Source organism: Pholcus phalangioides, unplaced genomic scaffold (assembly GCF_987345545.1).
Source record: "Pholcus phalangioides strain wild (caught in Gottingen) unplaced genomic scaffold, Ppha-v1.0 ptg000021l_1, whole genome shotgun sequence".
Classification (NCBI taxonomy): domain Eukaryota; kingdom Metazoa; phylum Arthropoda; class Arachnida; order Araneae; family Pholcidae; genus Pholcus; species Pholcus phalangioides.
Window position 1 is genome coordinate 4,736,361 of NW_028301614.1, and position 27,092 is coordinate 4,763,452.

At 36.7% G+C, this 27,092-nt stretch overlaps 1 protein-coding gene across 1 annotated transcript in view; it reads left to right on the plus strand.

Moving 5' to 3' along the window:
* Positions 1-27,092, plus strand: part of LOC149070526 (acetoacetyl-CoA synthetase-like) — a 102,004-nt gene that overhangs the window by 13,246 nt on the left and 61,666 nt on the right. Inside the window, exons 4-6 of the mRNA XM_089248879.1 lie at positions 2,823-2,937; positions 4,367-4,477; positions 14,456-14,553. Of these exons, the coding sequence (XP_089105005.1) occupies positions 2,823-2,937; positions 4,367-4,477; positions 14,456-14,553 (324 nt within the window). The remainder of the gene's footprint in view (positions 1-2,822; positions 2,938-4,366; positions 4,478-14,455; positions 14,554-27,092) is intronic.

The window sequence follows — 27,092 nt, forward strand, 5'->3', positions numbered from 1 at the left end:
TTTTAAAGTTAAGAGACCGACCGTGTAACAAATGCCATTTTTCACAACTAAAAGCATAAGAATCCCCTTTTCTATAATTTAAAACAGCGAATTTGAGAATCATCCAGGCAGGAATTAAAAGTCATTAATGAATTGGGAAATTAGCAATAAAAAGCAAGAAAAGAAAAAAAACACATTCTTTTACACTTTATTGAGCCCGGAACATAAGAAAATTCAACCTTGAAATATGAAATAGAGTTTTTATTCATCTTAATTGGTATTTAATGGAATGCGCAATTACGTAATCAACGCAGATGCAATGTCTGAAACAAAATTATAAAACAAAAATTCCATGTTTCTTTTAAATATCCAAATAATTATAATTGAAATTATACAATTCATAAAGCACCTGATATTATAATTTTCAAACCCACCTCTTCATTAAAATTTATATGTATATTACCAACATATTGGCATTGAATTGAATTTCGTTGTGAAACATTTGATGGGTGGAACGTCAAGCATAAATTTTTGCTTGTTTACGTTCATTATTATTATTTTTCTTAATAATTAGTCCAGGTTTCCATCATACTGAACGGTTTTTACATAAGTTTGGCACGAGGCTTGTTTTGTTTTGTACTAGATCAACATGAAATGAGATACAATTTGGAAACCTAGAAATGTCTGAATTGAGATGAGCACGTGATTTGACGGATTCGTGCATCTCCTGAAATTCCACCATCGCCTTTCTGTAATGTTTTTTTACTTTTACGCATGGTTATATTACCCTCAGACCACGAAAGATCACTTAGCGTACGAGAAAACTAAATGCGTTACATAACTTTTATTTACCTATGGGGGGAAAAACATTTTTTGTGATTTAATGGCGAGTTTTTTCCTTAGACCGCAGTTGTGTATGCCATTTATGGAAATTATAACACGTGTGAGAAACAATTAAAAAAAGAATTTACATAAAAAAGTATCTCAAAATTACTCATTATATTCATTGCTACAGAATGACTAATACGTATGTTTTATAGCTACATTATGCACAAGATAAAGATTCGGAAAGAAAAACTAAAGAACTCATGAATATTCATATGTAGCAGGACTGCATAGAGTCGTAAAAAATCATTTTTTTTTCTGTAAATAGTCGGATGAAAAATGGGAGAAACACGAGTTACTTGTTTTGTAAGCTACTTATTACATTACGTAACATCGAAGCCGTTCGAACTGCCTCATATTCTTTTTGTCTTATAATTAAGACTATCTAAAAAGAAATCTCAAATTCAATGCTTATTTCCGATGATACTGTTACGAACTATAGACGATAGATGGCGCAATCATTTATCGCAATATTCCGGTTACGAGAATTGATACCGGTTTCGGTTCATCGGAAAAAGATGGCTGAAGATCTAGCGGAGGGCGGGAAGAACATTCTAGTACAGCGGTTCTTTGACCATTTTTGACCCGCGGAGCCCTTTTTAGTAAAAAAATTCTATGGCGGAGCCCCGTAGGCACATTTCTTAATTATTTATCAAAGTTACTGATTTATTTTTGCTGTTTAAAAATATTTATAATTATTATATTTTAATTTTACCGTTTTTTTCCTCAAGCGGCCGCGGAGCCCCTGGAGAGTGCACAAGGAGCCCCAAGGGCTCCGCGGAGCACCTGTTGAGAACCGCTGTTCTAGCAGGACCCGCCTCTCCTGGCACCACCGACTCGGAAACTGTAAAATAGAATTTTGTAGAACATTCTTCCATCTCACAAGATGGAAAGCTCGAATAGAGAGACTGGATGAAACGTCAGTTGTGATTGAACTTTACGGAAAAAGTTGTCAGCTTTCTGATCATCGTGTAACTACGTGTATATAAATTGCTGTTCTGTAAATAAATCTGTGTTTGTCCGTCGAACCACTTCTTTTTTCGCAATCTCGAAGGCTTGTGAAAAATTATCCGGAACAATGCGCAGGCAGACGGCTTTATGAAGTTTTCTCCATGATGTTTCCCCGTTTAGAAGCGATGTAGTAACCTTCTCGTGTTGTCGTGACTTATGTCGTGACTTCTCCCCACGACAAGTTCATATTTTTCTTATCCGAGTTGCTTGAGTTGAAAGCTTACAGGATTAATTTCCAATACATAGAATATAAAAAAGTACTTCTAAAATCCCTGTATGATTCAAAATTACTGCATTTCTTGATTTTATAGGCTGTCCCAAATTTCTTTCACAGGGTATATCTCTGCTACCGTTGTATTTATAATTCATTAGGAGATTCAATTTGTATATTTCTTCTAATTATTATCTTACGAAAGTGAAGCTATCAAAACTATATTTAAAGCTTTTTTGCAAATTATTTTTCGTATTTTTCTTAATTATAAGAATCGGTTGTAGAAATTTGTATTCCTTTCGGACACTTTTCGAGAAAAACACTTGTGTATACTAAAAAAATATGCTTTCTGAAAATGAAACTAATTTTCGTATTACTTGAAATATTACTGTCAAATCCCGTTGGGGAAACACTTTTATATCGTCTATTCACTTATAACGTGACTGGTATATAGCAATATAGTATGAAGTTATTGAATTTCATCTTCTTCGAGAACTCAACCTATTTTTTAACTCAATTTTTGAAATTTAACTTGACAAAAATTATAAAATAAGATTTAGAGGTGTATCATTTAAAAAACTTCAGCAATTCTCTCAAAAAGTAAAAAACTATGTGCAGTATTTAGGAAAATTATAAACCTTCTTGAATAAGAATTCGCAATCTCATGTGTGGAGTTGTTACTAATTCATGCTCATAATTTATATGCAATGTAATTATAATATATGTATTTGTTTAGGTCGCTAATCTCGGGAGGGATTTGACAGATGTGGAGTGGTTTCCAGGAGCGGAATTCAACTATGCGGAGAACCTGCTTCGCTATAGAGATGATCGCGTAGCTATTATACGGGCAGGTAAATAATTTTCTTAAAAGTAATATTTCATAAAAAATTACGTGTGTTTTCGTTTTTAATTCAAGTCACTTTATTGTCTTAATTTCTTACATAAATACGAGATGAGACAAAAAAAAATCAGACAAGGGGTCTAGAGACCCATGATGTGTTATACATTGCACGTTTATAATGAATAATAGTGAGAACACAGAGTTAATTTTAGTGAACATGTTAGTTACATAATGAATAGAATCAAGAAACTAAAACGGAAAAAAAGAAATATTGGAAAAAAAAACCACAAAAACATAATTTTTGCGAAAAGGGGGGGATTCAAAAATTGAATTTTGCTTTTTATTCCCTCTCTTTTTTTGTAGAGGTTAATATGAAGAAAAAAAAATCAAGTGTCAAAAAAAAACTTTCGCATGATTTGTAGTGTTTTTGTGGCAACAGCAAGGTGTGTGCGTGGGCGTGCGTGCGCAACTATGGGAAATATACATTGCATAATGCATTTCGACACACTATGGGTGTGGTCTTCAGAGGATAAGAGAATCGCGCTGATCGAGTTACCCACTTGGATTGAGTACCAAATCTTCAATCTCGGTTGCTCAGCGGAACGGAAAACTATACGTCTGCCACGACGTTTGAATTGAACAGAATTTTTTTTTTTTACGCAGAAAATTGAATTGCACGACCCCCTGTAAACTTTTACCAAGTTTGATAACATTTTGTCCAGTAGTTTTCCTTTTATGGCCATTTCAAAGTGGAACTTTAAAGACCCTGCACAATAAGATTCCGTTTTGTTTGTTTGTTCTATCCTACGTACTTATACATATATAATATGACAAGTGTAAGGTAACAGATTAGATGGTGTTATTTCGTTTAATGATACAGTTGATTACAATAATTTGATTACAGACATACGCAAATATATTATGATAACGGACACACAATTACACAGATACTATCATAACAACGCGCGCGACTGACTAAACGTCCAATAGCCGTAATACGATACAATGACATAGTAGCGCCATCTGTCCGACAATAAGGGAACCATATACATAACAGATGGCATGGGCTCTCTCTATTTCCCTCCTAAAATGCAGGATACTTACGGAAATATATCCTTCTCTAACGAAACCCCGGAACTTTTCCCCAACTATAACAACCCTATCTCGTCTGTCATCACCACAAAATTTGTTAATTGCGACAGTACCCGCGGAAGATATGTTGTAAAAATTGTGCATATTTGTTACTTTTTTTATTGTTTTACTCAAAATAAAGCGTTCCGGACTCTGCCACGAAACTGGGCTGGAAGAGATCGCGGGATAAGTCCAGTGGCAAAGTTCTGGGCGTTCATTCATTTATTATTTATGGCTCGGAATATGCATTGAATTTTCCCAATTCTTTTTTCTTTCTCTCACAAAAATTTCATCTCCAATCACTAAAGATGAAGATGGCGATGAAGAAGAAGTGACGTATGCGCAAATGTACGAGGAAGTCAAGCTTTATGCTGCTGCTTTCAAAAAACATGGTCTAGAGATCGGAGACCGAGTCGCTTGTAAGTTATTTTTTTCCATTAATTTATTCTCCGAATAAGATTTCAAGCTCCTAATGGGATAGAGAGTAAGAAAATAATTCAAATTTCCAGAATACGTGAAAGAATGATGTACATAAAATTTAATGAATGTAGGAATTGATTATAAACAAGCTGTCGTGTTTCATAATACAGTTGATGCTCGTTTTTACGAGTGCCCCCGTATGGACCTGAAAATTAGTTCGTAAATGGGAAAGATGCTTAAAGGAATGAGTGTATTCTCTGGGATTAGAAGACTACTTTGTAAAAACATGCAGTTCGTAAATTGTAGGTTCCTAGAATCGAGTGTTGACTGTACATGTAAATTCACCAAATAAGCGAGTTTTTTTTTTCCTATGGGTCACGGGAGCTTTTGAGATTGGTCATACAAATCCCCGCACAATCCGCTTATAAATTCTTATTCGCCGTTGGTTTCAGGGGTCGTAACAATTTCGGTGGCCTGGGATGTGAACCAGATATTTTCGGAGGCTCAAGCTATGATTCTAAATAATTTTTTGGCGGGAATGAGCATTCAAAAAGACATTTGCTCCAAAAACCATTTAAAACATTTTACAAAATGCACAAGAATGCTGAAAAATTAAAAAAAAAAAAAAAAAAAAAAAAATGAGCGCCCTAAACAAAAGTTAGTGAAGATTTCATAAATGACAAGAAGTTGAGATTAATGAAAAAATTGATTAAACAAAAATAATCAAAAAATTATGAAAGAAATTAATCCAGAATAAATAAAAATCCAATTCAATCCAGAATTCATGAAAGAAATAATTTTAGAATACATGCATACATGCAAATTTTCAAATAAATCGGGAGTCCCTTCCGCAAGTCCCATTGGTCCACTCGTTAAGATGCCTCTGACAAGGTTTAAAAAGTTTCGGAAACCAAAATATGTATTATTCAGAAATATTTAATAAGCATTTTTAAATTCGCAACAGACTTATGGGTCGCATGTTTCAATCATGTTAATTTTGGGTCGCGGCTGAAAAAGATTAAGAAACCCTAGACTAAGAGATCCAATCACAATTTCAACCATTTTTTTTTTCTCAAGGACATATTCGAACATACCTTTGGTGTCAAAGGAATAAATTTACTTTGTGATAATAAAACAAGCTTTAGGAACTGACAGATATTTGATGCACATTCCTAGATGTTATAACGAGTGCCGGTTATCGTTCTGCCAGAGAGTAAATAGCGTAATTATCCGCAATTAATTGCATTATTATAAGAGCTATGTAAGAGAGAGTGTAATAAGTTCATTTCTTTTCTTTTTTTTAACGAGTCACGTTACAAATTTTATTATACTGCAAGTTTAAAGGAAATTGAGATAGATGCATTAGAATGTATCAAGAGCACTAGGGAAAGGGTGTCAAACCTTTACCATGGACTTGATTATTATATAGCCCCATTCTAGTCTATGTTTATCTTTCTTGTTGCATTATTTCGGAAATATTCCTCTATTTCAAATATACGTAGTGTTGAGAGCTGGAGTATAACTAGTATATGCGATTGAAATAAAATTAAGTGGACCTTTCTCAGAAATAAATCATCCATAAAGAAAGTTGTTCCTGACAAATCCTGCAGACCAGTTGTCCTCAACGTATGGCCCGCGAGACTTGTGTGGCCCTCGAAGATCTTTTGCAGTGGCCCGCCTATGAAGAGGCTTACACAGATGAAGAATTTATAGAAATGCTGCTTAAAAGAACCTCAATGAAGAAAAGTATTCTGGAAAATAATTCTAGAAATGGTGAACGAAGAAATTTCAAAATTGCTTCAGAAAATATTTTAGAACTAATGAGAGATAACTTCAGGATTAAGGAGAAATAATTTCCAAATAAATGGGAGATAATTTCAGGATAATTGAGAGAATGATCACTGAATCATTGCAAGATATATGTTTTCCGAATTAATAAAAATTCATATTTAATGAAAAATAATTGTAGAAATTATGGAAAAATTCCAGAATTTATGGAAATTCATATTTGACGAAAACATAATTTCGGAACTTATGAAATTTAACCTCATTTAGGAAAATGCATTCCGGAATTCATGAAAGAAGTAATCGGAAATTTACTTCTAGAAAACATTTCAGAACTAATAAGGAAATTGGTTTCAGAATAAATAAGAAATGATTTCATAATTATTGAAGTGAGTATTTTTAGAATTGGTGTAAAATACTATTTTCCCTATTCATGGACACTCATAATTGATGTTAATTTCATCGAGAACCGATGAAAAATGTATAAAAAAATCATATCTGATCAAAAAATAATTTCAGAGCTCACGAAAAACTAATTTTAGAATGACTGGAAAAATAATTTCAGAATGAATGGAAAAATAATTTCCGAATTAATGGAAAAAATAACCTCAGAATAAATAAAGTTCTCCATATTATTAGGGTGCCCCGTGTGATTCGGACTTCCATTGGATCCACTCGTTAAGGCGCCACTAGTGAATTTAAATACTTCAGTCTCACTTTTCGGCCTACGGGATTCATAGAAAGTTTTTTTTTGGCCCGCAATGTCTGAAAGGTTGAAGACACTAGCCGTAGACTCACGTGTAGTAATGTTTCGAACATGCACATTATGAATGTTATTTAATAAAAATTATAAATTCAGAATACGTTAACGTAGAACCTGCATTTCAAATGGGGTTTATAATAATTGCTTCACTTAAGTATTATATTTCACATTGTAATTATCACACTGTAGATACACATTCACATATCACACATGAGTCCGACAATCATTTGATCTTTCAACATAAAAAAAAAGAAAAAGAAAGAATGAAAAAAAACCTATACACACATCAGGTCAGCTGAAATATACGAAGCAAATCAGTCCGTCAATCAGCTAACTTTGCACGAGATCGAGGAACACCGTTATATTATATATCGACTGAAATATAACACAAGTTATATTTCAGTCGATTTTATGCATTATAACTTACAGTATTAGATATTAACATATATTTTATGTGCACTGCAACACACATGCTATCACGAACTAGAAGTTTACATATTTTCGTAAAAAATCAGTATATGACATAAATTGGAAAAAATTGTAGTACGTATTATTAAAATTCAGCAACACAAAAGATTCAAGTGAGAACTTTACATTGAAAAAATGGTATACGCTAATCCAGTCTAAATCAGAAAATCCTTTCCGTATTCATCAAATGCACTTATATACAATGTTGTATTAACACCTTAAAATTATTCAACTTTTCAATAATATCTATTTATTTAAAACAAATATATCATATATATTATGTATTCATTTAAACCTTGTCATAAAATAGGACATTATTGGTGATGTATATAATATTCCACGCTTTTTTGCATGATGGATTTTAAGAAATTAGCTATTTTCTTATTTTTCCCCAATGTTAAGATTTTTATGTTGTGATCGCTAAAATTGCATTCTTTTCTGTCTTTGTCCCATGCTTCACATCTATATACTATATGTTGAGCGTCGCTAGCCTCCTTCTTGCAGAAGATACATAATGAGTCTCGTCTGTGGAACCTTGCCTGATAGACTCCCAGTGCTCCATGTTGAGTTAACAATTGGTTGATGTAGAACCATAGATGTTGGTTCTTTTAACCTTCGGCATTATTGAGTGTGTAAATCTTCCTTTTGTAGTTGAGTTCCACAGCCTCTGCCATTCATCCTGTATATTTTTTATGGCATTTTTAAGTTGTATTTTAGTGATTTTAGTTTTAATGTCAATTTGGTCCTTTTTTTGTTACCTCTTTAGCTTTATTATCCACATAGCCATTTCTTTTATTATTATTATGCGCTTTGATCCAATGAAATTTGATATTATTTATCGTTGCCAGATTTTGTATTGTACGATGAATTTCGTTATAATTGTTAGGGTTTGCTAGCGCTTGTAGTGCCGATTTCGAATCACTAAAAATGTGCACATTTTGAAGGTGATTTTCATGAGTATATTGCACCGCTTGTGATATCGCTGTAATTTCGGCTCTAAATACAGTGCTATGATCACTAAGCCTTGTTAGTTGCTCCTTTTCAATCTGTGTGTTTTTATAATGCACATAAGCACAGCCAACCCTGTTTTCAATCCTGGATCCATCTGTGTAAATTGAATTTTCCATACCATCCTTTTGATCTTCATTCCAGTCGATCTTCTTTTTCTCCCACGGTGGTATTAGAGCTGGCTTATCTTCTTCTATGTGCTCTCTTTTAACAATATTTTAATTAATGCATATTTGTTCTCCAAGTTGAAGCAATTTGTAACGTTTCAGCAGATTTTGAAGCGTAGCTGTATGGGTGGTATCCCAGTAAGTACATTCAATGCTTCATTAGAAACCGTAATATAGCATTTTGAGATTACAATTAAAGCTTTCCTCTGGATAGAAATTAATTTGTCATCATGAGTTCTTGTATTTGTGTACCAGATTTCGTACCCATATATTACCATTTTCTCCAAGCATTCCAAATAAATTTTTTTTAGCACTTCAGCTTTGACACCCCAAGTGGCTCTTGATCATTGAACAATTTCTTGCGTCTTTTTGGCCATTTTGTTCTTAATGTATGGTCAGTCCATGAAAAGTTTCTATTGATGAAGAAGTATTTGAATTTTGTTACATATTTTAGTGATTTTTTATTCATCTTTATAGAGGGGATCGTTGGTATTTTCCCCATTTCTTTTACTATCGTAAATAGACATTTTTGAAGATTAAATTTCAAGCCAAATCTGTCCGCCCATCTTGCAAGCTCCTTAAGGATGTTCTTTGATTTCTTGATGAACTTGTATGGTGCTTCTACTGTTATTATGATCAAGAAGTCATCAGCAAACACTTGTAGTATTATACCTTTAAATGTAGCCTTTTTTAAAATCTCATTTGCTGCAATGTTCCATATCGTGGATCCCAATACCGAACCTTGTGGTACTCCAATATTATATTCTTCAAACTCATTTGTAAGTTGATTCCAATACGTTCTTTGTTGTAGGTAGTCAAAAAATATATTTTTTAGATATGTTGGTATTTTCATTTCACTGATGACAATTTTAACTTGAACTATTTTAATGGAGTTGAAAGCATTAGATATATCCAAAGATATCAAGCATGTTAGTTTATCTTTCTCAAAGTTCTCCATTATCGTGTTTTTAACTTTTTGTAGGGCCTGAATTGCACTCTTGTTTTTCATAAATCCATATTGATTATCAAATATTATCTTATCCTTTTCAAGGTGATATATTAATCTGTTATATATACATTTTTCTAATGTTTTCCCCAGATCTCATAGTAAGCAAAGAGGACGGAAGTTTTTAATATCATTCATCTGTAACTCCTTTTTGATTATATATAAAATTTTGTCCCTCTTCCAAATCGATGGGAAAGTTCCTTGTTCAAGGCACAGATTGTAGATATGAAGAAGTTTTTCGGGCATGTTTGAAATATGATTTTTACAATAGATTTAGTAATGCCGGATTTAATAAATAAATTACACACACTCAGTCTATATATACAAGGTGGGCAAAACGTCCGTAGAAACTTTAAAAATGAATAAAAACCGGAAAAATAACCGATATAAGAAATGGTCTGCAGGGTTAATAGATAGATTGGAAAATATAGTATATACTGCCGCCTGGCAGTCGAGTGGTTAGGGAACTAGCTTCTCACTGTGCGGGTCTGGGTTCGAATCCCGGTACGGGCATGGATGTTTACTAACACTAACAAATTCCCTGGACGGATCATGCTGATCCCTTGGGAATACGTGAGGATCACGTTATTTAATTTAAAAAATATATATATTTATATTGTGCATTTGTATTTTTCTCTGTGTGTGTATAAGTCATCCCATTATATCCCACTTTATGTACCTTGCCACTGGTATATCGTACTCATTCTTGTATCCGTATGTGTTATCTCTATATCTTATATATGTTGTATGGTTTTTGTCTACCAACGATTTTTTTTTTTTAATAACGTGATGCTCACGTATTCCCAAGGGATCAGCATGATCCGTCCAGGGAATTTGTTAGTGTTAGTAAACATCCATGCCTGAACCGGGATTCGAACCCAGACCTGCACAGTGAGAAGCTAGTTCCCTAACCACTCGACTACCAGGCGGCAGTCGAAATTTTAAATATTGAAGTTTTGGAGCGCATACTACATTTGGACTTTGGACATGGACTGGATTTTTGTTTACACAAACACACGCTCATGCTTTACACATGTCTTTACATGTAAAAATGTCTTTCTCCTTCCCAATGCCTCAGAAAGGTTATTTGTTAGTCGTCAGGCAGCCTCATTGGGCCGGGAAACGACAAAATAAATTAAATTCTGTTCTTTGTTTCCTCAAATTATATATATATTTCTTTCATCTATTTATTTTTTGTCTTATCTAATTTTGCCGGTCCGCAAACTATTTCTCTTATCGTATATTTTTTGCCGGTTTCCAAATTTATTTTTTGCTGGTCCTCAAATTAATTCTCTTATCTATACATTTGTTGTTTTTTGCCGGTCTGTAAATTATTTTTCTTATTTATTAATTTTTTGCAAGTCGTTAAATTATTTTTGCTACCTATGTACTTTTTGCCGGTTCTTTAATTATTTGCCTTATTTTATTCTTTGCCGGTCCTTCTTCTGTTTATGTATTGCTGTAGAGAGATTTGAAGATTTTTCCCAACGAATTACTTTTCCGATTACTTTGTTTTTGATTTGTACAGAAAAGAAAAACGGAGCTTTTTGAGAAGCGATTTTTTGTGTACTGTATGTGTGCCTTTGGCATTATTTTGGACAGTGATTGACGATTTCCCGTGATTTCCTTGAGGACATATGGTCAGGCTATTTTATGAAGGCATACACATATTTTTAGGTTTTTTGGCACGTTTTGTTTTTAAGGGTATAAATGCATTTTTTATGGACCATATTCTGTCTGTTTGTAGGTCATATAAGAAAATCCCAGCTGTAGTTAGGACATATAAGGGGGCCGTTCAAGTATTACGTCATCATCTATAGGGGAGAGGGGGTTTCCGATCTGCTGACTTTTGATGACAAGGGAGGAGGGGGGTTTGGATAATGCTTACGTCATCAAAGACCCTTTATGAAAATATGAGTTGGATTTGGAGGGGCAGAGCTAATAACGAAATTTTGCTGCCGGGGGGGGGGGGGGTCAAAAATGGCTAAAAATTTGCTTACGTAATACTTGAACGGCCCCTGATAACACAAAACGTGGTACACCAATTTGTTGTACGCCTATTAACGATTTTTTGAAATTCGTCCGAATATATGGGACGCCCTGCATTTGCTCTTAAGTAGAAGCAGTATTTTTAGAAAAAAAAATGCTCTTAATTTGAATTACTAACAAGCCAAGGGAACGATCTTAACTCGAGGTGCCATTATACAACTCAAACGCATACCGAAGAGTTGAGCAGGAGCTTATAAAATGTGAAACACTTTTGGCCGTATTCACCAACAGAGTTTAAACTACAGTCGCAGGTTAAAGGATTACCGATCGACACGGATCTGTTAAATTGAGGATTTTAACCAAGGGGTCATTCAAGTATTACATCAGCATCGGGGGGGGGGGGGGTAAGGGGGTTTCGGGTTTCGGATTTGCTGACTTTTGAAGGCAAGAGGGGAGGGGGGGTTTGAAGGTTGCATACGTCATCAACCACTCCTTTCTGAAGATATGAAATATTCTAAGCTGCTGACGAAATTTTGCTGATAGGGGGGGGGGGGGAGGAGGTCAAAAATGGCTGAATTTTTTTTTTTTAATTTCACAAATACAAACATGCAATACACAAATTCAGACATGTGTTACACGAATACAAACATGTGTTACACGAATACAAACATGTGTTACACGAATACAAACATGTGTTACACGAATACAAACATGTGTTACACGAATACAAGTATGTAGTACACAAATCTAGAAATGCGTTACACAAATACAAATATATAATACACGAAAAAAAAATGGATGCACACATATTACAAACAAACACTTTGTAGCCTCAAGGGACTAAAAAGTCCTTCCAGCAGGCCTAAAGGAGCATAAGCTATAGGATATTTTTTTTTTCTCTTGCAACAGCATTATTATATCTATTAGATATGTGTTCACAAATGTATTTTCGCTTATCTATAATGTACTTTCGCTTCACAATTAAGTTGTTTTTCGTGAAGCTCAATATAATACAACCATCGTACACCACTTCTCTTATTTATTATTATACTCTTTTGCTCTTTCAAAAAAATGGTTTCGTAAATGGTTCTAATCTTCTAAATGGTTTCGTAATCAACGCGTCTGACGAAGTCAAAAATCTCATGATTTATGTTTTTATCATTATTAAATTGATTTTCAGTGTGAAAAATGTTCAATATCTTAGGGGCAATGAAGGAAAAGCTCTTTTTATATAATGTTTTATTTGGTTTTGGTACTTAATAAACTCGATTATATCTATTTGTAGTTCTATTTTGATTTTTCGTTAAGTAATTTTCATTTAATCGGGAATATTTGATAACTCTGTACAAAAAGTTTTGTCTCAAAGTTAGAGTATGACATTGTATTTTAGAACTATCGATTAATATTTGAGATCTTATTCTGTTATATATATTATCTAATTTCCGAATATTCTCGTAATATGCTCCTCCCCAAGCACTGATTGCATAATTAACAATTGAATATATCCATGCATAGAATAAATCTTTCAAAAAATGTTCATCAATCAAGTTCTTCATTTCGTAAATGATCACTGCATATTTTCTAATCTTTACTGCTTACGTAATACTTGAATGGCCCCCAATCCGGGTCGATCTTCAATCTTTTTCACCTGCGATTGTAGTTTAAACTATGTTGGTGAATACAGCCGTTTACCTCTTTAGTCTGCGGCCCAGGTATGCATTATTTCTCCGCTCGCAGGCCAGAAAATAATATACATATCTGGTGACCATACGACCCATATTTTACGGGATATTCTTGTAATCCCCCAGCAACAACAACAACAACGGTTACTTGAACTTTTTCAAGTAACCAGAATTAAGATTATTTTCACGACTTATAAATTATATTGTGGTAATTATGACTATCGTAATTAATTACAATTATACACATGTATTCATTTCGCATATTTATGAAACCTGTGTTTCTTTTAATGAATTTTTTACTTATTCGGCATATAGTAGCCTTCGAATTTTCCAGCATTGGCAATTTTAGCGATAGACGGCAAATTTAATTGCCTTCGAATTCTTTTCTGGCTATAATTGGCAAGTTTGCTTGCCTTTCATAATTTTTTTGACTGCAATTGGCAATTTTGCTTGCCATTTGCAATTTATTTGGCTGTAATTGGCAATTTTGCTTTCCTTCGAAAACTTTTTCGGCTATAAATTAACAACTTTACTTGCAATTTGTTTGCGATAAACGGTGATATCCCATATGATCATGGTTTTCCCTTATTTTTTTCAGAATAGTTTTTTGTCGAAGACAATGAAATCTGATGATATATTCTAAAACCGTCTCAGAAATTAATTAAAAAGAAAATTCAGTTACAAAACTAGAACGTCGTTTCAGCTTTAAGAGGTCAGACGTAAGTTATGGAGAGTTTATCAACTAATTTGAGTGCACGTGACCCCTTTGGTTTTCCTAAGGCTGGTGACCTGAACCTAACCCTTTAAAGTGTCAGGCTATATTTTAGTCAGTAATATGCAGCTATCACTTCCGGATATTTCGTTTTTTTAAGACAACTAGTGAGTTATCGCGTTGAAACTAGGTTTTATATGGTCATATACATGGGATATACTGCTTAATCTTGCCTCAAAATTATATATCTTATCCTCTATTGGAAAAATTGATGTTTTTATCTTACAAATATGTGCAATAATCTCGTGTGTGTGTGTGTATGTGTGGGAGGGGGGGGGGTGTTGAAGTTATTGTGCTTTATTTTGATCAAATAACATTAGTGGATCTAACATTCCAGGTTACATGTCGAATAGGAAAGAAGCAGTTTTTGCAATGTTGGCAGCTACGAGTTTGGGTGCCATTTGGGGAGGACCACTGCCTTTCTATGGACCTAAGGTGAGGAACATTCCATGTTTAGTACTGCGAAGTATATTAATTGTTGTTTCTATTGATTTTGGCAATCGAAAAACTGTTCAGAAACACCATGAAATTGATCACAACACTACATTGGAAGAAAATCACGTGATCAGATTAATGAATTATGAATTATTGATTGCCCGAGAAATAAAATCATTTTTCATTATTGACTTTCTCTGGACTTAGCATTTTGAACTTGATGAAAAATAACAACTTTCGCTATGCAGGGTGTCCTGTAAATCCTAATTCGGCCTTCATCTCGTCAACCGTTCATCGTGCAGGTATGGTTCCAATTTAAAGAAAATATTAAAAATGTGTTCAAAAATCACCCTGTACGAGTTTTGAGACCGAAAATACAGGGTGTTACAAAATAAAAAATCTAAATTTTTTTATACGGTTCCCTTTGCTTTAAAAGAACTTTAAAAAGAAAGTTCCTTCCCTGTCTCTACTAGACGCAAAAAATCCTATGTTTTGAATTCAAAATAGAAAAAAAGGTGAGCTAGAACGGCATAAACTAACGGACAAGCTTATCTTGTGCTGGTCATTCCCACCTTTCAAAATGGTGTTATTAACGTAAATATTATAATGCCATTGGTATTGATTTGCTTTCATTTTTGCGATTTTATTTTATAAAGCGGCTTTTGTAATTGACTGGTGATTTTATTAACGACGGGTACTGTAAGTGTGGATTTCTTTTTTTTCCCCTCTTTATTATTAATTAATTTTATACTTGTACTATGGGGACCCGCCCCCCCCAACTCCTCCAATGAACCTAATTACTCGTCACATCTTCGTTAATTATAAAGCAAAATATTCCTCAGGCACTGCGAATACCTGCCAAAATAGTCATTCAATTGCCAGTTTCCCACTCTGATTTCGATAAGCAATACACTGCCATCGTAAATACAACAGAATATTCGATGCACCACTATACATACGTGATACACCATGATAAGTCATACAGCACAATAAGTAATGCACCACTATATGCAGTGCATCACAATAAGGAATGCACCACTATATGCGATATATCACAACACTCAAAGCACCACTATCGGCAATAAAGCGCAATACTCAATCCACCACTACATGCAGTGCACCAAAATAAAAAGTGCATCACTATATGCAATGCACCACCATCAGCAATACAACAAAATAAGTAGTACACCATGATAAAGAATGCACCACAATAAGCAATACAGCAAAATAAGTAGTACAGCATGATAAAGAATGCACCACAATAAGCAATACAGCATAATACGTGATGCATCGCAATAGGCAAAGTACCATAATATGCAATGCACCACAATACACCGTAAGCACTGCATTACAATAAGCAATACAGCACAATATACAATACGCACTGCGTTGCAATAAGCAATCCAGCACGCGATGCACTACAATATGGAATGCACCACTATTTGCAGTACGCCGCAATAAGCAATACACCCCCAATACGTAATGAGCACACATTAAAATAAGCAATACGGCACGCGATGCACTACAATACGCAATGCATAACAATAAGTAATGCACCACTATTTGCAGTCCAGCACCACAATAAGCAATACAGTACAATATGGAATCCACCACAATATGTGATGCACAACAATACTCAATGCACAACAATACTCAATGCATCATATTGCAGTGCACCACAATAAGATATACAGCACAATAAGCAGTAGACATGGCATAATAAGCAATACGGCACACGATGTGTGACGATCTCCGATTCGAGATCGCACAACGATCCTAGATTGTACGTCTCCAGAGGAGTGACGTCATCATCTGTACGTAGACGTACGTTTTTCGGCTACGTCACTGCACTAGTGCGGAGTACATTGCGAAAATAATAATCTTTCTAATTAGAGAATTACAATTTAATTTTATTCATTCATTGAAAATACTTCGACACCGTGAATTACACTAAACTCGATACAATTTACATTCAACATGGACACTCTCACTCCACCAAATTGAACACAAAAAAAAAGTCACACAATAATTATATATAGTTTGAATCACTCACCGTCATCTCAGGGCAAGGTTTCTTGCGTCCCCTACATTGAGGGATCTCGACCCGGGGTTAGGAGGAGAGAGAGAGAGTAAATTAACGACTCTTCAAGCGCGACATGTTGGTCGTCCAACCTCCAGCAATACTCTCTGGCAAAAGCCTCGTGTGTTCCCAAACCAAGTTGGTGAAGACCTCTGCTATTGGTCAAAGGCAATCGCCTGATTTCTGTAAGGGGTTTTCATTGGCTCAGAGTCTGTCTGCAGAGTTGTGATTGTGTTATGTAATACGTACTTATTCAGTGCTCAAGTGCGTCTTAGAATACCTGGTGAGGGAAAGGAGAGCACACGTGTTGCATCCCATGTATTGATGTATGTATGATGTGTGGTTTCTCTATGAGAAGGCGAGAGGGGGAGAGAGTTTGTGTAAGGTGCACTCATAACATATTACCTACGGGAACCCGTCTCATATGGCACGAGAGAAAAGGTGAGAGTGAATCGCATACATGACAACCATAATGTAACACTGTAAACATAATGTGTACAACAAACACACAAAAAACATGAAATGTTATGCAACAAACAGAATTCAACAAGGAGAAAAAAATATATATATATATATATATATGGTGTATGTGTGTGTATATGTATGCACATTACAAGTGAGCATCAGAATACATGTCAGGAAGAAAAACAAAATATATGGCAATAGTATCATACGTTGTGTAAAAAAAAATTTTGTGCCAGCAGTCAAGTATACTATATGGATCAAACAATGCTGTTTGGTTAGTATGTGTGTAATACACAATCAACAGTGTTATACCAAATAAAATATACAAAGAAAAATTTAAGACAAACTTGTGCTTCGTAGTTGACAATGAAGATATAATCAATTAGAAATGTCCATCTATGTACATATCCTCTGCTCCAAAGAAAAAAACAATTTGACATTTCTCTCTTTTTTTTTACAAAAGAATGAATCACAATTAAACCTCAACAACTTCAAAAAAATAAATCAAAACTACGATAACAAACTTCAGAATCTAAAAGAAACAGAATCAAACGCCAAGAATATAAACTTCCAGCCTAAAAGAAATAAGCTTCATAATATGACATCAACACTTTTATCATACTTTCACATGAAAACCCCAAAAAAAAACCATGTCATCTTCACAAGGAGCAGTATGCACAAACACATATCATCAATGATATAACTTCAATGTTGACAAAGAACGAGGATTCACTGGAAAGAAAAACTAGAAAAAAAAAATCAAGAGCGTGCACATACATACAGCAACATCCGAGACAAACGCACACCAACACTTAATTATGTATAAACATAGGGAAGGTGCAGGAGATGACGAGTGAGTGACCCAAAAGGTGAGTGAGAGTGCCTGTACCAACTTAATGATATACCAAAAAGGCTTTAAGCATTACACAAATTGAAAAATAAAATTCAAAAAAGATCACACACAAAAAAAGAATATATATTGACATGACAAGTCGACTCGATGCACGACATACAAGCCAAGAACTTGAAGTAGATGCAGTCACTAGACTGGGTTAGTTATTGTTGGTACACAAGGAACAGTTCTTGTTAGTGAACACATAAGTGGCGAGTGACACAGTGGTTATGCAAATTTAACACAATAAGAATAATAAGATACAACACAATAAGAATAATAAGATGTAAGTGAGCTTTCCTAAGTGAATGGAAAAAGAATTATGTGGGACATCCAATTTTATGCAAAAATGACCTCAAATTACAATTAGTAGAGGTATGAGATACTTGAGGAGACGAAAAAGAGGAAGAAATTGGAAATACCTGAGTCATATCAGTCCACTTATCATCATCATCAGCATCTGGAGGATGGGAATCATTTGTCGATGAATTTTTACAGTCAGTGGTGGACACATGAGACACGATACAGTTTTGTGGTCTCTGTTTTACCAAGCAAGACACACATGAAAAAACAAATGCTTTCGTCAGCTTTACGATGTTAGGAAACCAATACTTCTGTCGAAGACGAAGGAGTGTTCGTGAATGTGTAGCATGTGCAGATGATGAAACACCATGCGACAATGACAAAGCGTCTGGAACAAATGACTTGGGAAGAACAGTTTTCACTTTACTCGGTTTCGCTTTAGATGAAACACACAAGACGTCATTGTGGTGAAAGAATGTAATGTTCTGGTAACGTCTTGGCAAGTGTTTGTTGTTTGTAATACAGTCCTTGATGTGCTGACAAAACTCATCTTCACCTTGTTGCAGGTCTTCAAGCGAGTGATTCTGTACGAGATGTACTGAAGTTGCATCCGAATCAGGAAATTTCTCTGGTAACGCAACACTGGCAGACGTGTTGTGTTCTTCAGGAACATGTAGAACATGAGCAACATGCGAAACTTGGTTCAAGTTGCAGGTATCATTGAAGACCATAGAAGATTGAAGAGGTTCCGTCACTGAGACAGGAATGAAAAGTTCTGTGTGGCGAGGACTAATAATGTCTCTCTTGGTGCAAGCGACAGAGGTTTTGGCAGATGGCACTGGTTGAGGAATGGTCAATGACAGTCCATCTTTACTGAATTTGAATGCAGCAGCTTGTGCACTCAGGAAGTCCACACCAAGGATAGCCTCATAGTACGGACAAGCACTGTGTGGTATGACAAAAAATGTGTGGGAGAAATGACGATCTTTCATGTCGAAATGTAGAGGAATTTTGTGTCGAATCACGATTGGTTCACCGGTGACCCCAGTCATTCGCACTGCTGGAGTGACAGCTTGATATTTACGGGTCAGTTTGGACTTTTGACACCACTCGTCTGTAACTAGTGACATAGCAGCACCTGTGTCTACAAGACATGGCAAAGTTAGTTTGTGGATTTGAACATTGACAATCGGAAGTTCAGGAGTTGAGGAAGGACTCTCAGCAGCGACCATGTTGAAGCTGACACGCTTTGGACGGGTAGACGGCGAGTTGTCTCGTTGATGACCAGACTGAGAATTTCACTCAGACTCTCTGGTATTTCCAGGAGAAGAACGAAATGAGGAATTTCGACGCCAATTAGAATTGTTATTTTGAGAATTGAAAGAATTTTGAGATGATCGTGGAAAATTACTCTGAGAACGAAAAGAATATGAATGATTTTGTCTTCGACATACCCTGTATGAGTGACCAGGAATTCCATAATTTAAACAGACGAGGCGACGAGAGGTCTGAGGAGAACGAGTGTGCCTCGTTTGTGGTTCAGGAGATTTTTGTGTTACTTGCAGTTTTTGCAATTGTTCCTCGAGAGAAGAAATTCTGTTCAGAAATGTGGGAACAAGTGAATCTGAAAGTAAAGGTGCCTGTGATGGCATAATGTTTTCCTTAGACGAAGAAGAAACCCATGCAGGTTTGGAACTAGCCTGCTCGATACGGTAGGCTAAGTCAACTGCCTCTCGAAAGGTTGCTGGATTGTAAGCAGCGATAAGTGGTTCCATGTGAGATAGTATGCCAGCCTTAAATCTGGCCAAAAGAAGTGTGTCACGATAATTTGTTATGGCCACCGGTTCATTCGGTGTGGCCTGCTGAATAGCACGTCGAGCTAGTGACTCAAGACGATCAGCAAAATCTCTGACTTTCTCAGAATCTGATTGTGTTGTTGTCGTCAATTGAGACAACACTATCTCAGGTCTGTCAGGTGAAGAAAATCTGTCTATTACATGAGCACGAAATTGTTCATAGGTCATAGGGTCTACCAAGCGAGAGCTTGACTGAATGTGAGCAAGTACAGCTCCAGAACATTTCTGTAATGCAATCTCTTTCTTAGTATGAGCATCCCAATTTGCCAAGGCTGATGCACGATCAATTCTTGAAAAAAAATCAGTCACTCTTAAACCTGAATTTGTTCCATCCAATACGGGTATGGAATTGTAAGTGCCTACTATGATTGGAAACATGTTAAACTGCTGGACATTCTGAGCTTGGGCGTCCTCGTGAGCCATGATGAAGTGTGAACAAAAAAAAATTTAGCCGACTTTCAATAAACACGTAAGGGGCAAATATGTGTAAAAAATATAAAAAAAGGAAAAACTGTGTAAGGTATCTCGCCTGGAGAAGTGCACAGGCGGCAGCCTTTACCGTTTCAAGAACGATAGAGGGGACGAGAAAGAAGAGGATCACAAGTCAAAAATTTAGTGGTTGAGACCACTACAAGAATAAAATATAGTCTTCTCAAATCCAAAATGTACCTCAATGTTTGTGAATTATCCAAGTCAGTGTGAAATTATCCCTAAGTGTATATAAAAAATAATCTGATTGGGAAACTAATCGGCTAAACAATGATCACGAAACAACACAACCAACGAAACACGAATAAAATTTTCCACCGGAGACATGACACGAGTTGCGAGGGAGGAGACAACGAGGAAGGAAAAAAAACGAGCGTGCGATCATCACGCAGAAGAAAACAAAACGAGTTTTCCCTCACACATATAGACTCATCCGAAAAGGAAATAGAAATGGCGCTCAGGTTTAGGTCTTGACAATTGAACTCAATCACGATACTCAAATCACATCGTCGACAATAATCGGAATTCAACATGAGAAACACAAATTATACGTTCAAAATATGACTCGAATCACACACTCAATAAAAGGAAATATTTTAACAAACGGTAGAAACACAATCATATTAGGTTTTTTTTTTTAATTATGTCAACTATGGAAAAATACGCTAGCACAAATACGTTACAACGATTGAAAAATAATTATGGCAGTTCAGTATAGTTACGCTGACGTTAGTCCTGACAATATTTAAGAGTGCCACACAAACTAAATACACCACAGATTCGCCGGTCGACGGCACCACTATATGTTGTCGATGTATTAAGTCGCACCACTAATAACTATATGTTGTGATGTAACTCACGATATTTTATATATTGCATGGAAATCATGATCAGTACATTGCGAAAATAATAATAACCTTTCCAATTAGAGAATTACAATTTAATTTTATTCATTCATTGAAAATACTTCGACACCGTGAATTACACTAAACTCGATACAATTTACATTCAACATGGACACTCTCACTCCACCAAATTGAACACAAAAAAAAGTCACACAATAATTATATATAGTTTGAATCACTCACCGTCATCTCAGGGCAAGGTTTCCTTGCGTCCCCTACAGTGAGGGATCTCGACCCGGGGTTAGGAGGAGACAGAGAAAGAGTAAATTAACGACTCTTCAAGCGCGACATGTTGGTCGTCCAACCTCCAGCAATACTCTCTGGCAAAAGCCTCGTGTGTTCCCAAACCAAGTTCGTGAAGACCTCTGCTATTGGTCAAAGGCAATCGCCTGATTTCTGTAAGGGGTTTTCATTGGCCCAGAGTCTGTCTGCAGAGTTGTGATTGTGTTATGTAATACGTACTTATTCAGTGCTCAAGTGCGTCTTAGAATACCTGGTGAGGGAAAGGAGAGCACACGTGTTGCATCCCATGTATTGATGTATGTATGATGTGTGGTTTCTCTATGAGAAGGCGAGAGGGGGAGAGAGTGTGTGTAAGGTGCACTCGTAACAGTATCGTACTTGGCAACTTAAAATTTAGTTACCAACTAAATCACTTGCCTCGTGTAAACGGGCCTTTACTTGTTGCTTTTGTGATTTGTTAGCGCGCGAGCACTGCTGTTGTGCTAAAGGTTTTTCATCTTTGGAAGCGATCTGCCAAGTTATTGCTGCGGTCTCTGAAAAATAATGGATTGAACTTCCCCCTTCACTGAGGATCACCTCCACCAGAAGTTGCTTATGCCAAGTTGTCAGATAGACTCTTCTTGATCTGCTACGCTGGACTATAACCTACCGTTCTGAACGCTCTTGCTTCGTCATCATCAAATGGACTGTCTGATATCGGGAGCCTACTCATTCATTGACATCGACCTGAACCTATGGAATCGTCGTCGATCGCTCACCTTCTTTGACCGGGACCCGACGGAGTCGTCGCCGATCGTACTTCTCTGCCGACTGGATTCTACGATCTTGGTACCGATCGTTCATCGCCGTCCATCGGACCCTACGACCTCGTCGCTGCCGACCAGACCTACAGACTACTCGTCGCCGTCGGTCACTCATCGCCGTTGACTGCTCGTCGCTGCTAATCGGATTCTATGGTTTCATCGTTATTAACCGGACCCTACGGACTCGTTACTACTTGTCAAGAGAACTGATTGTTTGTGGACTTACCTCAAACCCTACGAATTCCCCGACTCGTGAAAAAGGTGATTAACTTTTCAGTTCAGAATTCTTTGTTAGAAAACCTAATAAATTATTTGTTCCTTGTCAATGTGTCTTTGTCTGGTCACTTGCAGCGACGCATACAAAAAACCCTTAATGCAATGAAAATGTTGCAGATGTACTACATTACGTAATGCATAACAATACGCAATAAGCACTGCATTATAATAAGCAATACAGCACGTAATGCATAACAGTACGCCACAAACACCACAATAAGCAATGAAGCACTATACATCGCTATAAGCACCACTATACGCCATAACCACTGAAATACGATAAACAAGCGATGCACTATAATCAGCGACGCATTATAATCACGACTATTTGCAGTGTACCACAATAAGCAATACAGCCCAATACGCACTGCACCACAATGCGCAATAAGCGCTGCATTGCAATGAGAAATACTGCACGTGATGCACTATAATGCATAACAATCAGCAACATCACAATAAGCAATACAGCACGATACGCAATACGCAATGCATTACAATAAGCAATACAGCACGATACGCAATACGCACTGCATTACAATAAGCAATAAAGCACGATACGCAATACGAACTGCATTACAATAAGCGATACAGCACACGATGCATCACAATACATAACAATATGCAATACAGTACAATACGCGATGCATCAAAGTATAAGCAAAGCACCATAATAAGCAATACAGCACTTGATGCACTACAGTACGCAATGCACCAAAAATAGCAGTGCACAGCAATACATCATAAAACGTAATGCACCACAATACGCGATGTATCGCAATAAGTGAAGCACCGTAATATTCGCAAAAAGCACTGCATTTCAATAAGCAATACATCACGCAATTGCGCTAAGCGCAATGCACCACAATAAGCAATGCACTACAATAAGCAATACAGCATAATTAACCAATGCACCACCATCGGCGATTCAGTGCAATAAGCAATGTACCACTATATTCAGTGCACCACATTAAGCAATACAGCACAATACGAAATACCCCACCATCGGCAATACACCACAATAAGCAAAACAACCAAAACAACACAATGCGTAATATACCCCCCATCGGCAATGCATACAGCACAATAACAAATACACCACCCTCATAAGCAATACAGCCTAATGTGCAATGCACTACAATACGCAATAAACCACAATACATCATAAGCACTGCATTAGAATAAGCAATATGGCATGTGATTCACTAAAATACGTAATGCATAACAATGCGCAATCGACTAATATTTACAGTGCACCACAATAACCCATGCACCGCAATACAGCACAATACGCGATGCATCGCAATAAGCAAAGCACCATAATACGCAGTGAGCCAACGTAAGCCATAGTCACTGCATTACAATAAACACTCAGTGCACTACATCACGTAAAACATCACAATCAGTAATGTGTGTAATCAGTATTATAGTGTGCCGCTGTGGTGGTCGAGTGGTCATAGTGACGCACTCGCATCGCGGGGACCCGGGTTCAAGCCCCACCGTCACCACAGTGGTGGTCGGCTGAAGTTGGTTTTCTGTGGTTCCCAACTTCGAGGCGCAAATGTGAGCCGATCTCCCTGTTAAAAAGTCTCGCCACAGAGAGCAACAGTCCTACAAAACAGTACAAATATTCAGTCACTACACATTACTCACTTCACTTCTGAGATATAGATGGCAGCACTGAAAAATCATACACAACACTAGACACGCACTCAAACTGTTAGGTACCCACGCTTACACTTCCGGTACAACTCGCTAGGTAGTAAATTGCCTATGGCGATAGACCTGAGTTGTGCTCGGTTTGAAAAAAAAAGTATTATAGTGTACAACAATAAGCAATGCAACATAGTGTCCAATACACCACGATTCGCAATACGGCACATTATGCGATGCATCGCAATAAGCAAAGCACTATAGTACGCAATACGCAATAAACGCTACATTACAATGAGCAATACAGCACGCAATGCACTACAATATACAAATACAAATACAACGCCACAACAGGCAAAATGCCCAACGAGGTGGCTGATAAAAATATGCCCATAAAAATATGGTTGTCATATGTTTCAAAAATACAGCAACCCAATTAAAAATGCAATTAACACAAATTACAAACAATATATACACATGATAAAATATTATACAATGTCCATAAAGAATACTTATGGTTGTCTTATTCTAAGAATGGATAGCTTCTCGATTTACCCCAACATGTTTATCGTATTTCTTTTTAAACGTGTCAATTGTGTTACAATTTACTACCTCCGGGGGTAAGCTATTCCATTTATTAACAACCCCCATTAGAGAAAAATTCCCTGCGACACCATAACCTTGCATTGTCCCTCACCAATCGATACTGGTGTCCCCTTGTAAAAGCAGTCGATTGGCGGTGTACTAAAAGTTCATGGTCCATCCTATCCATCCCATTGCAAATTTTGAACACTTTGATCATATTTCCTCGACACCTGCGTTCATCCAATGTAAACATATTCAAAAAATGAAGTCTCTCTTCATAACTCAAGCCGTGTGCCAATAAGGACACGTGTAGCTCTTCTCTGCACCCCTTCAACCAAGTCTATGTCCCTCTGTAGGTATGGTCTCCAAAACCTTACAGCATACTCCAGTCCAGGACGAACTAAGCCTCGAAAAAGCGGAAGAATGACTTTAGGAGAACGCGAAGAGACCTTTTTGAAAATGAGACCAAGCATTCTATTCGCTTTTTTGACAACCGCTGAACAATGTTCAGAAAACTTAAGTCGCTCGTCAATGAGAATTCCCAAATCGGTGACTCTAGTTGCATCCGGGATAGTGACACCATTCAACTCGTAAGAGAACCGTGGGTTGTTCGAACCAAAATGAGCGACCATGCACTTATCTACGCTAAACGTCATGCTCCATTCATTTGCCCATGCTGCAATCTTGTTTAAGTTGGTCTGGAGCAACTCCCTATCGCTTTCATTTCCGATTACCCCCATTAGCTTCACATCATCTGCGAATTTGCTAGTATTTCCATCGATACCCTGATCGAGTTTGTCGATAAAAAGTGAAAAAAGTATGGGGCCAAGGACACTTCCCTGAGGAACTCCACTTGTGACGTCTGTCCAACCAGAGAATTCCCCGTTCACCATAACTCGTTGCGACCTATCTCTTAACCACGATTCTATCCAATTCAGCAAGTTGCCCCCTATTCCAATCTCGTGTAAACGCTTCAAGAGTTTGCCATGTTGGACCCGATCGAATGCCTTCTGGAAATCAAGGTAAACAACGTCGACATTTTTGCTCTTACCCAAAGCTTTAGTCACGTAATCATAGAAGCAAAGGAGGTTAGTTACACATGACTGCCCCTTCCTGAACCCATGCTGATTATCCGACAATACATTATTCTCGTCTATCCACTTCACAAACTGCCTTTTGATGATAATTTCCAAAATTTTCGAGAGGGAGCTCGTCAAACTCACTGGACGATAATTAGACACCACTTCTCTAATACCCTTCTTAAATATCGGAACAACGTTAGCCAGTTTCCAATCTCTCGGGACGATACCCTCAGCAACACTACTCCTGTATATCTGAGCGACTGGCCCCAACAATTCATTAGCACCTTCCCTGAGAACCCTGGGATAGATATCATCTGGTCCTGGTGCTTTGCTTGCACATACATTTCTTAGAAGATTTAGGACCTCCACGTCTTCCACTTGAATATCGTTGAGCGTTTTATTACCCCATGCAACACCCGTATATCGAATATCATTATCTCCATTAAAAACCGACGCGAAAAAGTCATTGAAAGCACTGCACATGCCTACATTGCTCTCTACTTTAGAGCCTCCTATCGAGAGGGGGCCAACTGTCCCCTTACATCCATTATTGACGTATCGAAAAAATGATTTTGGGTCAGAGCCAATGTTATCTGCCAACCTAGATTCAACTTGCTTTTTACTATCCCTTATCGCTTTCTTCAACAGTCTTCTTTTATCAGTAAACAATGATAGGTCACCTCGTCCACTTTTATACTCCCTGAATGCTCTTTTCTTTTCAAGATAAAGGTTCCACACGCTATCCGTGAACCATAGAGGGTGTGCAATGCATCGCACCGCACCGCAATAAACAATGCAGCACAATGCTCAATGAAAAGCAAAAAAATTAATGAGATTTATCCTCGACTCGAAATGAAACCTGTCAATTTCTCCATGAAGATATGTGCAATGCTCCGCCCTGGGTACCCGG